General features: G+C 48.1%; 1 protein-coding gene across 1 annotated transcript; it reads right to left on the reverse strand.

The window, feature by feature from the left end:
- Positions 1 to 15,762: 15,762 nt before the first annotated feature.
- On the reverse strand, positions 15,763 to 16,782 carry LOC119181631 (putative ATP-dependent RNA helicase DDX5). The gene has a single exon (XM_037432879.2). It carries the CDS (start codon positions 16,780 to 16,782, stop codon positions 15,763 to 15,765), a length of 1,020 nt encoding a protein of 339 aa, XP_037288776.2.
- Between the last annotated feature and the right edge of the window lie 1,003 nt (positions 16,783 to 17,785).

The following is a 17,785-nucleotide window of genomic DNA, read 5'->3' on the forward strand; positions in this document are numbered from 1 at the left end:
CGTTCGTCACTATGTTTGTTGATAGCGGACGAGGAAGGATTAACATGAATTTTTTATTTCATGGCATGGGTGGAACGGCTGACGATGCATGGATACGCTACCGTTTGCAGCGCCGTTGAGTCGGACGTCCCGGCCAACCCAGCAGTCAGGGTCGCAACTCCGGAGGTCCAGGATCAGGCCACAGCTCACGACGACCACACCCGGTAGGCCTCGTCCACGAACCTGCTCCCGGCCACTGCACCCAGGCAGGAGCCGTTCGGCAGGTCTCGGCCTTGGACCTTGAACAGACACACCGGAGCTCGACCTGGCTGACACGTACGGGTCTCACGTCCGGCTCAGGAACGCTGCCAGGAACTCGTCCTCTTGAGCGGCGCACCGCTTCTTCTGCCTTTGTGGCCTCAACCCTCGAGCTCTCTTTTCCGCACGTTCTTTCTTCTTGGCCAGGGCACCGTCAGGTACCCTCGGGTGCACACTGCAGCTCATGAGCTCGTGGCCCACGTCCGAGTCTGGCGCGTCGCTCGCTACGGCTCGGCACCGCTCGGCGATCCTATATTCAGCCAGCAACTCCCCTGGCACCTGGATCCTCGGTCACCCTGAACCTCACCCGGCTCCGTGCTCCTCTGTGCGCACTGCCGCGTCTCGCCTGGCAGAACATCTCGCTCGTCCCTTGCCGAAGTGCGACGCTCTGGTGACACCGGCGCTTGATGGCATGGGTGCGGCCACGGAGCAGTCAACCCGCATCGGAGACGCAATGCTCCATGCGGGGCATGGCCAGCCCGTCCAGCGAAGATCGTGCGCCGAGACGCGATGCTCGACGCAACCGTGACCATTAGCCAGGCCACGTTCATCGCTGTGTCGAACGGCTCACCGTGGAGACGCCTCACCGAGATCCGCGATGCCCTAGGCAAGGAAGAGAACAGCAGGCCAGACCGCGCCCCGAGATGCAGTACTCGTGCCGGCAACGCCGCCCCAGGTGGTAGTTGGACGGCAGTAGCGTGGACAGCCGCGTTCTCTGGCCGGAACCTGGATCGCCTGCGTCCGACGCTTCAGCCCGCTGTCTCCCGTCTGCCGCTGCTTCGGCTCGTCCCCAGCCACACAGCCCACTGCCACGTGATGGTCGCCCGCGGCCCAATCGTGGCACGCCACCTCTATGGGCCACCACAGGTCATCAGCTGATTCGCTGACACTCACGCGCACATTACACGCGCCTTGCCCCGCACTTCCGTCGTTGTCGTTTTCTTCACTCATCACACTGGGCATAAACACTTACAAAAACAGTAAAACTCGCGGAGAGGTTTTCTCTAGGACACATCGATGAACCCGTGCATCTAATCAAACGTGAAACTTTTCTAACATCTGTTTTGTTAGGACACCACATGAAGGGTCTAACTATAATTATGACACATGCAGCGTTGTATATACGCAGTCAGTCTGTGCTTCATAAAATCTAATAAGTGCTAAAGCCTTCTGTTATGTAACAGGTTTTTACGTTCATACATTCAAGGCACAATTTTGAGGTTTGTGCATGTAGATGAAGCCGAGATTGTGGTCGTGCAACTGCACCATATCTATGAAAAGGAATTATTCAAGCTCAACTGGGAATGATTGAATGAAAATGGCTGTAGCATTACGAATAAGTGACTTAGGCAGGGAGTAACACAATGCGCAAAATGACCGATTGCCTGCCCGTCCACCACTTGAGATCGAGATGGCGTCCCAAACACCAAATAAGTTTTCATTCTCAATATACACTTGAAATAGTAACACTTAAAACCGAACAAACAAGTTAAGGAGCGCATCATATTTTCTGGTAATGCATGCACATGAACAAAGCGGGCATTTCACTATTTCAGCTAGCAAATAAAGGCACTATAAATTTATCACTAGTGATGTAATTCAAATGCATAAGGATGGGCCATATACGAACTTCCTTCAACTCAGTTCATTTTTCACAACGAACAATCGAGAAAATGGACAACACTATTTCACACACTTCTAAACACTTTGAGAGTAGTTATCTTAGGAGCAGTCGATATCAGCGATGTCTACTTGATGTTCATCCAAGACAATGACAAACGATTTGCGGGGCTCATGAAATGCCCATCGAAATACTGGTGGGGAAGTCGACTTGGTCGACCCATGTTATTTGCGGACAAGCACGTAGAGTAGACGCCATGCTCGTACAGTGTGACCGACGATGTTGCGACCTCGAACCCATCTTTCACCAGAGCTTCGGCAGCATTGACGCTGTCTTCGTGGACGACTCGGACGACAGTCTGAGTCATCCACCATGTGCACCCGTATAAGCGAACTGTTCATACGTATGGTGCCCCATCCATGGCTGGCTCATCTACAATGATGTCAACATGGTTCAGCGTGGAGTCATTTTCAATTGATGGACCTGAGTGACTTGACCGACGCCGAAACCTTGACGCCATGTTCTTCAAAACAAATGACTCTGACGAAACTCTTGTCCCTCTGTGTGTTTAGAAAAAGTGCTTAACGCTTTAGTGTACTCGGTCCACATAGCCGCTAGGAGGCTTATCTAATCTGGCTGTACAACACTCGATGTCACGAACAACATTTTTCAGATCCACACACGTTCAACCCTGCCGAATGTCTGACTCTTTTGAATACTTGTCTATGTTTATTTACATAAATAAATGTAGGATATTGATAATTCGGTAACCTGAAGGATGGCATAGGCGGAAGCTTCGGGAGGTAGCTTTTATAGGTTAACACAACTTGGCATTCGCGAATACAGTTTTTTCAGCCGCAGTTAGAAATGGTATATAAATCTACCAGTTAAACTAATGTAACCACACTGCAATTGCTTCTTTAGCAAACAAAAAGCTCCACCGGGTATGTGCCACAGGCATTAGGAAGCCTTACTACTGCGTAAACGAGCAATCAAGTTTCTTCGCGAGAAGAAACTAGGCTGGCCGTGTAAAAAAAGCCATCATCAATGTGGGCTCAGTAACTTGGCCGGCACGCTCTCCATCTTCTGTTTGCATTTTATAGAGCGGGCCAATTTGTCCGGATCAACATGAGATAAATCAATCGGGCCAGATATAGAAGAAACATTAAAAAAGACAGGAGACAACCAATGCTTTCGGAGTGCGGGTCACTCATCCCGACTTTCATCCATGCTGAATAGGATGTCACAATCTAACCTTCAAGATTAAATGCCGGCCATCCAGTACACCCGCTTTAGGGCCCACTGGCTAGAGCAGCCGGTCTCCCCGTGGGAGTAAATGAATGGCGAGGGGTAACCATGGCGTTTGCAATGGACTCCAAGAGAGTTGTACTTCTCTTTAACGTGGCATGTTCCAGCACAAAGAAACTACAGATCTGCGGAAATGTTACTTGGCAACCGTAACGATTATTGTGTATTTTTTCACCATCGCGTTGCTACTAACATCAAGCCAAGTTGAAAGACAACTTCAAAGTTACAACCGATTTTAACCTCACTAGAAAAAAATCAAGCCACATGCATCCATGCTACAGATGTTCTGTCTAGATACAGCAATAACTAAGAATGAGGTCAATCCGCGTCCTTGTGTATCAAGCTTGGCGCGTATTCATGCAAGCTTTGAGCCTTTTGGGCACTGCCGATTCAGACTGGGTCTCTTTGCCGTAAAAAGACTGAGCATTCCAACGGGCGCCGCATCCTATGAGATCCCCCCAAGCACTGTGGCTTAAGTGCAGAGTAAGTAAGAGGTGTGGTCTACACAACTGGGTTCTAGAGTGCCTCAGTACTGGGCGCACGAAGGACCAACATTCTTTCAGGAAAAACCCCATTTGTTATTGAAACTAAGGGCTCTCCAACTACCAGGTAAACCAACGTCGCCTCTTTTTTTGGTACTGGATTGGAAGACCGCTTTTGTACTACCATTCACCATCCGTAATGGAATATTTCATCGCTGCAGCTACCACCCTGACGGCCGCAAATGGCTACTCGTCATACCCAGGCATCTCCGTGCCAGCATATGCGCTGCTTTCCATGCCGATTCGCAGTGTGCACACGCCGACTCGTTCAAAACCTACGCCGGGCTACGTTTTCGGTTTTATTGGTGCGGCATGTACACATTCGTTCAAAAGTACATTCGATCTTGCACAGAGCGCCGCGAAATTTATGATTACCGAAAAGACAAACTTTCTTTCGTTTCGACCCAGATGTGTGGTTTTCGAACAATTCTGGTATTCTTAGTTTCAAACAAGCAATGATAATAATATAAAGGAAGCCCACCTTGTAGGCCTTGTAAATTAGAAAAAGGCACTAAGAACAACCATTTTCCTTAAGGGACCATCAAAGGATGTTGCCACTGCTACACAGACATCATGAAAATAATAATAAGGCATATATTAGAGGCACAAGCAATGCTCACTAACGCACTGCCTCAACGACCACATCAAGTTAATCTAAGAGGTCGCACCTGAAAATACGCACAATATGTATGGTCACAATGCGAAAAAATAGCACACTTGATTTGTGACCCGAGTGCCAAAATAGTGGCACTGATAGTGATGACATCAGTTCTGCGATTCATCTCTCATGAGGATTGACTCATATAAAAGTCCCTTGCATAACGTGAAACGCATTCACGGCGTGGACAACGTGTCTTGAAACTTGTAGAGCAACTTCCATAGAAGCTCATGTATCCAGCAGTTGGCGTCTCACGGCCACCATCGCCATCTGCCTATGTAGGGAACAGCAACAGCTAGCAAAAAATATATATACGACATCGTAACCAGCAGCAGGGGTGACGTCACGAATTTGCCCTAGTTGGCGTGAAGTCTGAGTTTTTTTTTTAAATTTACGTGCCGTTATAAATACGCCATTTTAGGTGACTTGTGGCTCAATAACAGCGGGCAATAGAGAGAAAAAAACCAACAAGTAAAATTTCAAAAGCAAAGTTGTTTTAATAAGCAAATAGTAATCCTCTACTATAAACCGAAAACAATGCAGATGAAAATGCAACAACTGCTCACAAGAATGTTAGTATAATACTTTAAAAACCCTCGTTGCCCAATCATAGAAAAGCACTGCAGCCATTCAGTAGCCATCAGAGCATCGCTTTGGAAACAGAGTACAGCGTCTCGTAGATCAGCATGTCGCATTTATTCACCATCACCAAAGGTGAAGGCATACCAGCCGTGTGACAGCGAAGGCAGTGCAATCACAGGGAGTGGCTATCTACACGCTCTGGGAGCTAAATCAGCTCTACAATATCATGCCAGTGAACAGCACATAGGCAAATAAATGAACTATGGAAGGTCCGCCCGAAACCACCATGCAAAAGTGAGCTATGCTTCGATGACCTGGCGATGCGCCGGACTAAATGCAAGCCCCGATAGCATATTGCCTGCATACGCCCATACCCTCTTCCCCATTTATGGTATTGGAGCAAAAACTGAGGCAATTAACCATTTAGCCAGGTGTCAGGTAACTCGTATAATAAATTCATAGTTCTGACATATATAAAATTACGACTAATTAATAAGAAGTTTTATCGAGTTGTTTAGTTTTGGTAATTTTCCCCTCCTCACCTAGTTTCAATTTAATCGTCGCCGGGCGTTGACGCCTTTGGCAATATGTTTCCAATTCTTTTCGTTCAAGTTTCGCGACCCATGCAACTTGACCATGGCGCGGAGCATTGGACATCGATTTTGTGTCAACCTCCGTCCAGACACCGAGAAAATGTTCCGGATAAACGAGCTTGGCTCTAGTCTTAAGTATTCGCCTAAAACTGTAGGCAAAATGGCTTTAACCTGTCACCGAAGTCAAGAAAGTTTTTGCATAACGTTGTTCATCAACAGTGAAAAGGCAAAACGGCCAACGCTGTGTAAAGGCACTTTCACGTAACTACATCGATGAACCCCTCCATCAGTTGTGTCATTTATTCTTTGAACTATCACTTTTCCATCCACTTATCGTCAAACTGTATGAACGAGCGAAAACACGTCTGGTATTTATGTCACATGCTGCAGCATGCGAATACTGTGAGTGCGTCCACGTGTTGCACAACGCCAGAAATATGGTAACCACCACTTACCTTCGTCCCCTTCTCGTTTTCTACTACAGTGCGGAGAAAGTACGGCAACGTGGGCCATGTACGTCGCTTCACGGACACGCCTAGTCTTTCAGCATGGTCTCGAGCGGAACAAGTCTGGGACCCACCATTTCAAGGAGGGAGCACACAGCTTCAACTATACCTCTATTTTAGGTGTTCCAAGTGTCCTAACGGCAAATGCAAGGGCGTCGGCCACCGCTGCCGCACCGTGTGGTTCTAGCTATCGCGAATTTAAGGGTTGCATCCTTCTCGCCCTCTAACTGCATGATTTTGATAAGGCTTAGCGCTGGACTCGAACGCTGGCCATGCCGGCCACATTTTGGGTGGAGACGAAAGCGCTCTGGGCTCGTGTGCTCATATTTAAGAACACGTAAAGAACCCCAGGTGGTCAAAATTTTCGCAGTCCTGCACTACGGCGTATGTCCTAATCATATAGTGGTTTTAAGACGTTAATTTCCCATTAATATTATTTTTCAAGGTCCAGCGCAGATTTCGATGCGTTTGACAACCGCGAAGCTATGATCATATGCACTCATCAGCGGTGCCTTTTCGTCTTTCATGTAAGTAATCAATGTTCATAGTTTGCGCATCGGTCTCGTTATGCGGACTTGTTTGTGTTGCTAGGCGTGAAGTGTTGTTTGAATTTGTAGTAATGTGTAAGCCTTATTAAGGACATTCAAGCAGTATCGGATGATGTGGGATAAAACCCCCATCCCAACACCCGTTATGACAAACCTATAGCTTGCACAGACAAATCAGCCAACATGAAAATCTCTATTTGGTGAAGCTTCCATAGCACATAACCTAAATGGTGTTCAGCGCAAGTTTCAGAATCGCATCCACTGGAAGGTTAGCAACCCGCTCATTAGGACAGAAAATGATTAAGATTCAACACCAGAGAAGAACCTTCATTGGGAGATATCAAATCACTTTCATACCAAAACACGAGTATTGTTGCTGCACTCATGACCAAATCAGACGAATCACGTGGCCGAACACGCCAGTCAAACCTTGCACTCTTATTTGGAAGAACGTGTGCGTCGACCAGGTACCGAATCTAGAATATAGTGTCGCAGTACAACGCGAACAAAGCACAAGTACGCCTTGAGGCAGCGAAAGCAGCGTGTTCTCAACAGCTGAGCCACAAGATCTTCTTCGTTCTCGCGTCAAGCCAGAGGCCCACTACCTGGTGTCCGCTAAATCCCCCCATCATTGTTTTTGTCCACATGTAGACACGGGTCATTTGCCTCTCTCTCAAAGAGCATCGACCCGATGCGAAGTCAATAATGCAGTTTTTGTTAAAAGATAAGTCTCACGCAATCACTCGCTGACGTAAGGCTTCATGCGCACTACGTGAACGAGTTCAGGATGGTGCTGGCGACGACTGGTACTACACGAATTGTCGGGAACAACTTCGTAAGTGACGTCACTCAGTTGTCGCAGCATTTGGTATGGCCCAAAGTATCTTCTTAAGAGCTTTTCTGATAGTCCTCGTTTCCGTACGGGTGTCCAAATCCATACTTTGTCGCCAGTTTGATAGACAACTGCTCTGCGGTGAGCATTGTAGCGGCCTGCATCGTAGTCTTGCTGCTGGCGGATCCGTAAACGTGCCAGTTGTCTAGCTTCTTCCGCGCGTTCCGTAAACGTGTTGGCGTCTGGTCGATGTCGTCACTTTCGTGCAGCAGCATCGCATCTAACATAGTTCGTACTTCTCGTTCATGAACGAGGCTGAACGGGGTCATGCGGGTCGTTTCTTGCTTGGCCGTGTTGTACGCAAACGTTATGTATGGCAAAATTTCATCCCAATTTTTGTGTTCAATGTCTACGTACATCGAAAGCATGTCTTCAATGGTTTTGTTCAGACGCTCCGTCAGCCCGTTTGTTTGTGGGTGGTGACCAGTGGTCTTATGATGCGTTGTTCCACTCAGCATCAGGACGTGATCCAAGAGAGCTGCCGTATATGCGGTTCCTCTGTCTGTGATCACGACGGTTGGTGCACCATGCCTCAGTACAATATTTTCGATGAAAAATATTGCCACCTCCGCTGCTGTACCTCTCTGAATAGCTTTTGTCTCGGCATAACGGGTCAGATAATCCGTCGCGACGATAACCCAGCGGTTTCCTGCATTGGAAATAGGAAGTGGGCCCAAAATATCCATGCCTATCTGGTAGAATGGAGCTGTTGGGACCTGCACGGGTTGCAGTAGGCCAGCTGGTTTAGTCGATGGTGACTTGCGTCGCTGGCAGTCGAGACAGGTACGAACGTGGTGCTTCACGGCTGTGGTTAGTCTCGGCCAGTAATACCTTTGCTGTACTCTGGCCAACGTTCTCATGTAACCCAAATGGCCAGAGGTCACCTCGTCGTGGCATGCTTTGAGTATTTCGATACGAAGGGCTGCTGGTATGACGAGCAGATAGGCGGATCCTGTCGACGAAAAGTTTCTTTTGTAAAGTACTCCGCCCCGTAAACAAAACGATGACAATACTCTTGCGAAAACTCTTGGCGCCTTCTGAGATCTGCCTTCCAAGTAGTTAATTAAGCCAAGCAACTCAGTGTCGTCACGTTGTTGCTGCGCAATGGCGGTCGTGTCGAGGACACCGAGAAATGCCGTTTCCTCCTCCTCGGGTAGGGTTGCCGACTCAATGGGTGAACGGGACAGACAGTCAGCGTCCATATGTCGCTTGCCTGACTTGTGCACGGCCGTCATGTCAAACTCTTGCAGTTTTAGGCTCCAACGCGCTAATCGGCCGGTGGGATCTTTTAGAATAGTTAACCAGCAAAGGGAGTGATGGTCACTAATAACTTTGAAGTGTCGGCCATACAAGTACAGGCGAAATTTCATTACTGCCCATACTACGGCGAGACATTCTTTCTCTGTTGTTGAATAGTTAGCCTCTGCGCGTGTTAGCGTTCGGCTTGCGTAGGCGATCACTCTTTCTGTGTCCTCTTGCCGTTGCACAAGCACAGCCCCAAGACCTACATTGCTAGCGTCTGTGTGAAGCATCGTCGGGGCTTCTTCGTCGAAGTGGGCGAGCACAGGGGGCGTTTGGAGACGTTGACACAGGTCATTAAAGGCAGCCTCCTGTTCTTCTTTCCACTCAAAGGCAACATCATCTCTTGTGAGACGAGTTAATGGCGACACGATGCGGGCGAAGTCTGCGATAAACCGGCGATAATAGGCACAAAGGCCTAGGAAGCGTCTGACAGCCTTCTTATTGGAGGGTACTGACAACTGTGCGACGGCGGCAATTTTTCCAGGATCGGGCCGGACGCCTGCGTTGCTGACGACGTGACCGAGAAACTGAAGTTCGTGAAAACAGAAATGGCTCTTTTCTGGTTTCAATGTTAGCCCCGCGAACCGTATGGCACGTAAAACAACTTCCAGCCTTTTGAGATGCTCGTCAAAAGTGGTCGAAAACACTATAACGTCGTCCAGATAGACTAGGCACGTCTTCCACTTCAATCCCGAAAGTCCCGTGTCCATAAGCCTTTGAAAAGTTGCGGGCGCGGAGCACAAACCGAAAGGCAAGACTTCAAATTCGTATAAACCATCTGGGGTCACAAAAGCGGTTTTCTCTCGGTCTCTTAAGTCTACTTCGATCTGCCAGTAACCACTCCTCAGGTCTATGGAAGAAAAGTAGCGAGCGTGCCGAAGTCTGTCAAGGGAGTCATCAATACGTGGGAGCGGGTACACATCTTTCTTGGTCACCCGATTCAGCTTCCTGTAGTCCACGCAAAAACACAAGGTGCCGTCCTTTTTCTTTACTAGCACTACAGGCGATGCCCAGGGGCTCTGCGACGGTTGAATGACGTCATCAGCAAGCATTTTCGCGACTTGTTGTTGTATGGCTTCGCGTTCCTTTGAAGCTACGCGATAAGGGTTCTGGTGGATAGGTCTCACCGTGTCCTCGGTGATTATTCGGTGCTTTGTCAAAGGTGTTCGACCAACTCATGATGTCGTTGAAAAACAGTCGCGGAATTCGGCTAGCAGCTGAAGAAGTCTCTGTCGCTCGTCCTTTGACAGAGTGGTGCCAACATCGAGAATGGGTTCTGGTTCTTGATAAGGCTCTTCGTCCAATACCGACAAACATAAATAGCCTCGAATTTCTACAATATTGTCGTACGAAGCGATAGCTGTGCCGTTCGGAAGGTGCCGGCGCTCAGCACTAAAGTTCGTCAGAAGTAAATTCGTGCGTCCACCAGTGAGACGGACGATGCCTCGTGCGACCAGAATGCCATGACTAAATAGCAGCGAACCAATTTTGTCAGCAATGCCTTCGCCATCAAACGCTTCGTCGCCTTCTACTGAAACAAGAGTACATGACCGGGGCGGGACGACCACATCATCATCAATTATACGTAAAGTATTGCTTATTGCGTCTGAACAGTCAACTAAACCAGGGCTGTTGCGGAATGTAATTGAACGGTCCGGGATGTTGATGACGGCAACATATTCTCTTAAGAAGTCCATCCCTATGATCAAGTCCTTGCAACACGAGGTGAGGATGACGAACGTCGCCACGAAAGAAGAGCCACCGATGTCGAGTCTTGCTGTACACCTTCCGACAGGCATCACCAACTGGCCGCCTGCTGTCCTCAGGTGAGGTCCCGTCCACGTAGTCTTCACTTTTTTGAGGCGTACGGCAAGGTTTTCACTTATGATAGAAAAGTCGGCGCCGGTGTCAACTAAGGCTGTTACTTGCTGTCCGTCTACCGGAACGGTGAGATCTGTGGTCACAGTTTCGTCGGAGTTACAACTTCTCGGCTTTACAGCGTCCTGTGGTACAAGTAACGGGGGCTTTTTTTCGTCGCCTTGACGGCCTGCAACCTCACCCCCGGAGGTCGCCGCCTTCAGTTTCCCTGGCGTGGACTTGGTGACCTCCTTCCACTGACGTCGGCTGTAGTTCGGTGGCGCGACGAAGGCGAATATGCCGGAGACGGAGAGCGTGGTCGACGTCCCATACCTGGCTGGTAATCAGGCACACTGTCGTAATTATTGGCACGGCGGTTGTCAAAATGGGACTGAGACAAGGGGAGTCCTTGAGAATGAGTGTCCCGGCGTGGTGCGTAGCCGTCGTTGGCGCGTCGATCGTCAGACCATTGGCGAAGAGGTCGAAACATATCTACGTGGTGCCAGCAATGGCGGGAAATGTGGCCAACCCCTCCACAGGTAAAACAAAGCGGGCGCCTATCTACAGTGCGCCAGGCGTCTGTTTAACGAAGCTGTGGACGTCGCAATGGCTCGTAATGTGGCAAATGCCGTGTCTCGTTGGGAGACGGCTCTTGGTACGGCGGCATTTCGTACGGCGGTACGACGGCAGGACGTCGCGGTGTCTGTTTTTGTGGTGACCAAGGAACGGCTGCCGATGGCTGGTGGTACGACGGCGCAACGGGCGGCGGGCGGCGAAGCGCGGCTGCGTAGCTCATAGGTCGCTTATCGTCAGTAGGATCAGCTGTTGAAAACGCTTGGCGTATTTCTTCGCGGACGACTTCAGCGACAGACGCCATGGGTGGTTCCGTGACCAGATTTCGGAACTTCAGCAGCTCTTCGCGAACAATCTCTCTTATCGAATCGGGCAACGAGCTTTGATGGTCAGATGCTGTAGCGGCGACTTGCATGTGGGCGCTGCTGGACAAGCGATCGTATTGTCGGCATCGTAGGTGAAGCGCCCGTTCGATAGCCATAGCTTCTTTGATGAAGTCTGTCACGGCGCTTGGCGGGTTCCGCAAAAGTCCGGCGAACAGTTGCTCTTTAACACCGCGCATGAGGTAGCGCAACTTTTTGTCGTCGGTCATGTGCGGGTCAGCTTTACGGAAGAGACGGGCCATGTCCTCAGCGAACATTGCGACCGTTTCATTGGGTTTCTGAACCCGTAGCTCGAGTAAATGCTGCGCACGTTCGCGCCGGTCAACATCGGCAAATGTGTCAATCATCCCACTTTTAAAGTCGCTCCATGATGGCAAACTGCCTTCTCTGTTCTCGTACCAAGTTTTAGCGCTGTCATCGAGATAAAAATAGGCGCGGGAAAGCCTTTGTTCAAGGGACCACTGGTTGGTGTAAGCGACACGTTCATAGTGATCAAGCCATTCTTCGACGTCTTCATGCGCTCCACCACCAAAGCGATCAGGCACCAGCGGTGAAAAAAAGGTTACCTGAGATGGGGTTGGCAAACTACTGTCTCGTAGTAACTGTTGTGGATTGGCGGTGGCCATTGGTCGATCTGAGCGGTGCTTTGTATAGTGTTCCTGTGAGAGAGTGAACTCTGGAAGGAGGCCTCGCAAGCGACGGCTGAAGCGATGCACGGGAGTGTTGACAAGTGCTTCTGGGCTGGATGAACGGCTCCCCGTGGGAGTGTGGAGCATCAGGCGGGGTCGCGGGCCAGCACCTCCACCAGTGTCGCAGTACAACGCGAACAACGCACAAGTACGCCTTGAGGCAGCGAAAGCAGCGTGTTCTCAACAGCTGAGCCACAAGATCTTCTTCGTTCTCGCGCCAAGCCAGAGGCCCACCACCTGGTGTCCGCTAAATCCACCCGCGCCAAGCCAGAGGCCCACCACCTGGTGTCCGCTAAATCCCCCCATCATCGTTTTTGTCCACATGTAGACACGGATCAATATGTACTTCAGTTGCGCAGCGAATATTTCGCAATGAAACTTAACTAACTTATTTCGAAGCCACTAATCGGTTAGACAAATAGAAAGGAAAACTAAAACCAGCCAATTATTCCATGCTGAGGTTATTTCAGAAAAAGCTATCAGCTTTATAGAAATATTGCAACAGAAGCAGAAACTATGGGGACAGCATGACCGACCACTCCGGTCAAACTTCACACTCTAACCCCTTCAGTCCCAAAGTAAGATGGACAGTCAGAAACGCGTGAAATTCACGTTGTGTGATTTTGAGAGACTTATTATAACAATCCAAGAATGAAAACTGCAGAAATGTGTTGTTTAGTGTGAGTTTCAGTAATTATTGCTCATGATTGTGAAACTTATTGTCTGGCTATTCTGCCACGAGTCCGCTTCAGTATTTGCATAAAAAGAATCAACTATTAGGCCTGAAATGCGTGATTTCATGCAAGGACCACGTGCCGGCACTTGACTGATTACGTCTGCGCGAAGCTCTTCGAGCCGAGGTACACAATGAATACGTCAGAAGTTGTCTACGAGGGACGCGTTTTCGTGAGTGCACCCCGAAAGGCGTCTCTAGCTAAGGACGCCGTGCCGAAGATGTTTTCCGACTGCCTTGCTCCCCGAGAAAAAAAGAAAAGTGCCTGCGGATTGTTCGCGCCTTCTAGCCATCAAACGCGCTGTGTCAAACTGGAAAACACAATCATTTTTCAGAAACTCATGCCACCGGAGGCCTAGCAGGCATGCCGCTTGGTCTGCTAGATGCAATGCCAGTCACTGGTATCACCCACAAGTTCCATCGAGGCAGTTTTTGAGAACGAAAGCAGCGTGCCTTTCCAAACAACAGACTGAGCTTAACACAAGGTTAACGTTGTCAGGTAGAGAAGAATCATGTTTTCTGAAGTTTTCACTACTAGTAAGGCACCTTAAATAATTTTTGAAGTTTCCCATTGGCGGCTATCTCCCAATTTGTTCTTACGACAGTTGCCGCCTAGAAATTCTCCTTTGCCGTCAAAGGGAAAACTTGTGTTCTTCCTTAAGGCTTCCTTAAAACACTTCCTATAAAAACTTTCTTAAAATTATTTTGTTTCTTTAAGATAAAAAATTTAATGATAACATTTGCCATATGAAAAAAATTGTTTATTTGCTTTTGATATAAGTATAAAGGTGATTTTTAATTCGGACGAGGACATAGTGCAAATTTCTTTTCAATGTGAAAAAAGACAATTGTCAGAAATTTGAGAATTTTTATCGCAAATTTAAGCAGTGTGAAAGGCTTGTAATAATTTTTTTCTCAAAATATTCTTTTTTTGAAATAAGTATATAATTACTGAGATATTCATACAAAGTGCAGTACTGCGATGGAAAAAATGCACACTTAACACATTTCGGCTATGTTCTTGGAGGCGTATGTGCCAGAAAAATGCTCCAATATTGCTTAGCTTCAAACACCTTACACAAGAACCTTTACTTAACATGTAGACCAAACTTTGTATCGAAAATAAGAGCGGCACTTTTAAAAAAAACTTTTTCTACAAACAACACCTGAACGACGACCCGGGAAGTTCAGAAGTCAGCCACGTGACCAAAAGTTTTTTTCTGTCATAAATATTCTACCGTTTCACTGTTTTAAATCCAATTAATTTTCACAATTTTGTTTTTCAAACACATTTGAGATTGTCACCAAAGTGTTTGGGACGTTTGGCATGGAATGACCCTGCTGTAATACTACGGCCAATAGGTTATTTTTGTTTCTGCAAAGAATACTTCAAGAAACAACACTATATTTTCTTATTATTTAACGTGACTTCCTGGACTTATATCTAAATGCACCATTTCACCTGTCCAGATGCGGAAGCATCCGTTTATTGCGGACCATCAAAATGGTGCATTGAACACTCTCCCTTTGATGTCTGCGGCTGCATTGGCATAATTTCCCATTTCTTCACGGCATTTGTTCACTTATTAATATTTGCTCTTGTTATAGATTGGAGACAGTGTTTTTGTTTGTTTGTTTTTGTCTATTTCGATGACCATCTACGGCGCCGAAACGACCATCAATGATAGCTCGCCTCGCTCACGGTTACTGTGGTGCCATCTCGGGCCTTCTTCACAAAACAAGGGCAGCCGTTCTGTATTTGCGGGAGCGCCGTTTACACTTAAATACTTCTAACGCCATGGGAAATACACATGCACGGTTCTTGATACGTTTCTTATTGATTTTTTTTTTCATTTTCTCATACGTCACTCTTCCTGACATCAAGCTCACGCAATTTTAAAAATTTAGAACACTTCTGTAGTCATCGTCCACTTGGACACAGCAAGAAATTTTCAATGGGAGTGTTCCTGCACGACTGATCCCATAGTCGCTCGAGGAAATATCGGTACAGTGGCTACTTCCTCGCTACTTTTTTCGCTACCTTCCTCAGCTGTGGCGGTACATTCTGCCCGGCCTTTCGAAGCAACGAAATTAGCTCTTTGGCATGTGCAGTTTCGTCCGGAGCTAGGAACGTGCACATCACACCCCTTCCATCGGGCCGAGCCGCATACTTCAAGCAGCGCAAATATTCATCCTCGCTGCTCGGGTAATCCCGGCTGCGGCGGCTACATTTCCGATGGAGGCGGAAATGTCGAGGCCCGAGTGCTCAGATTTGGGTGCACGTTAAAGAACCCCAGGTGGTCAAAATTTCCGGAGCCCTCCACTACGGCGTCTCTCATAATCATATGGTGGTTTTGGGACGTTAAACCCCACAAATCAAATCAATCGCTGCTCGGGTAGTCGTAGTTCACGACGAAACACACTTTGAAAGCTGTCAAAGCAGCAACCGCCACGTCGGTTGCCACCAGTACGGACGCATTGCTGAACCGCAGGTCGTTCAACGCGGACTCACGATCTTGTTCACTTTTCATGCCGTGGATGCCGACCGCGAACCAACCTTGAAGACGTAGACTGGACACGATGTCTTCCACCGTTTGCTTCCTTTCGACAAAGACGATGCCCTTGTCAGCGTCCTCAGTAAGGACGTCATTCAAGAGTGCCATCAATTTTCTCTCCTTCTACGCCATCTCGCAAACGCAAACAATGTGCTCAACCCGGGTGTGATCCTCGTGGGTCGCCGCTCTGATGCTTACCGTGACGCAATCATTCGTCAATTCCTCTACGAGTTGGAGCGCATCCATCATGCGCGATGAAAGCCACGCCAGCGTCTGGTGCTTATGACGGGTGTTATTCGCAAGGACGCGAAGCTGCTTCCCGAAGCCCATCGTCACCATGTGGTCAGCTCCGTCCAGCACCATGTAACCACAGCGCCGCAGGTTTATCTTACGCTCCTTCATCAAAGACACGAGGCGGCTGGGCGTGGCGAAGCAAATTTTGGCACCTTCCTCAAGCTGCTTGAGCTGCGGTTCTCGCGGTTCCCCAGGCAGGAGGTACATCGTCCGAATTCCCGTCTTCACTTTGAGCTCGTCGGCAACACTCCGAGCTTGTAAGCCTTCTTCCCGAGTCGCCGTAAGCACCAGCACTAAAGGTCCACATGCGCGCAACTCGGCCGGCTGGTGGAGTATGTGTATAATGGCCGGAATGAGGTAGGCGATGTGCTTGCCTTCTGATCTGTCGTAAATGAAGGCGGCAAGGTCTTTACCTCCAAGCACTACGGGCCAGCATTGCGCTTGAATCGCGCTGATGCCTCGACCATTGTTGCACGCCTCGACGACATCCGATATGTACCCAGGAAACCCAGCTTCATCGATGTGCAGGATGGGCTTCGGAACGTGGCGCCCCGTGACAACGATATCGTTGGCCCTCCGATATGCTTCCACTTCTTCCGCCGGTCGCTGTGCCGTCGTGACGTGTCCGTGGTAGATGTCCTTCACGATTGGACGCACCCGTAGATTGTTTCTAGCGCTACAGGCCCGGCCAGTGGGTACCTCTCCGAAGTACCGTCTACTCAAGTACAAAACGGGCACTTCGTCTCCCTGCGGCAGTACCGGTCTCATGCCCTCTTTTCCGTGGAAGACGGACAGCCAAAACATGTGTTTGGCATTTTGCCCCGGAACTCCCTCGATTATTTCGTCCATTAGCGCGCCGATATGCCACACTCCAAAGCCGTAGATATGAAATGATTGGCGTTGAAAAGCAGTGTTGCGCTGGTGCCGAACAGCATTCGAGAGGAACAGCATTCATTATTGATTCTAGTTTAGAGACTCAAAATATAAAGTGCGCTCATTTTGTTTTCAAGTTTTTCTGCAGTCATACAGATATCCCGGTGACAACAACCCAATGTGGGGCATGCCAAGGATAAATAATGATAAGTAGAAAAATCCACTGTAATTGGATAAAAAACACTTTCGGAACGTTTTCAATCCGCAAATTGGAGCGGTTGCAGGGCAAAAAGTAATGCTCGATAGTTCGGTCCGTATTTCAGAACGAGGAAAGAAGAGAATGACCCAGTTTTCTAATTTCGGAATGCGACAGCGTAATTTCGTAAAAATAACTCACTCTTCGCGTGTTGTACAGAAATTCGTACGCAATGATAACAAGGGGTGTCGATATTCGTTTAGACGAGTGGTTAATTTGTTACGAGAGCGTCGGATTATGGCACGCCTTCTAAATCTATCACGAATCATGAGTGCTGATGTGGAAATAATCTGGTGTTACGCCACAAATAGCGGCTTTCACCAGAATGTCCACCACTTCATCAATTTTGTCTATTGTGCACTTGATGCTCATATTATTTTAATAAAATCAATTGTTGGAACTAGAACTAGAAACTAGTTTGAACTAGAAAATGAAAAAAACGAACGTGATAATTCGGAATCTCTATGACCACACTCGAGGTTTGTCGTCAAAATTGGTGGATTGGAAATATTACAGTAAAATTGCCGGTCCATTTTTTCTGCAACAACTGATTTATACTACCTTTGTAATCAATATGTTCCTGACGTAATTATTTCGCAAGAAATTGGGCTCTCACAAGAAAAGAGTTTTTATATAAAAAATTACTGCACCTTTAGGTTAGACCAGCCCTTTAGGGATGGCGGCTTAGCCGTATTTATTACTTTAGAAATTCCTCATTGAGAT

Source organism: Rhipicephalus microplus, chromosome 10, assembly GCF_043290135.1.
Source record: "Rhipicephalus microplus isolate Deutch F79 chromosome 10, USDA_Rmic, whole genome shotgun sequence".
Classification (NCBI taxonomy): Eukaryota; Metazoa; Arthropoda; class Arachnida; order Ixodida; family Ixodidae; genus Rhipicephalus; species Rhipicephalus microplus.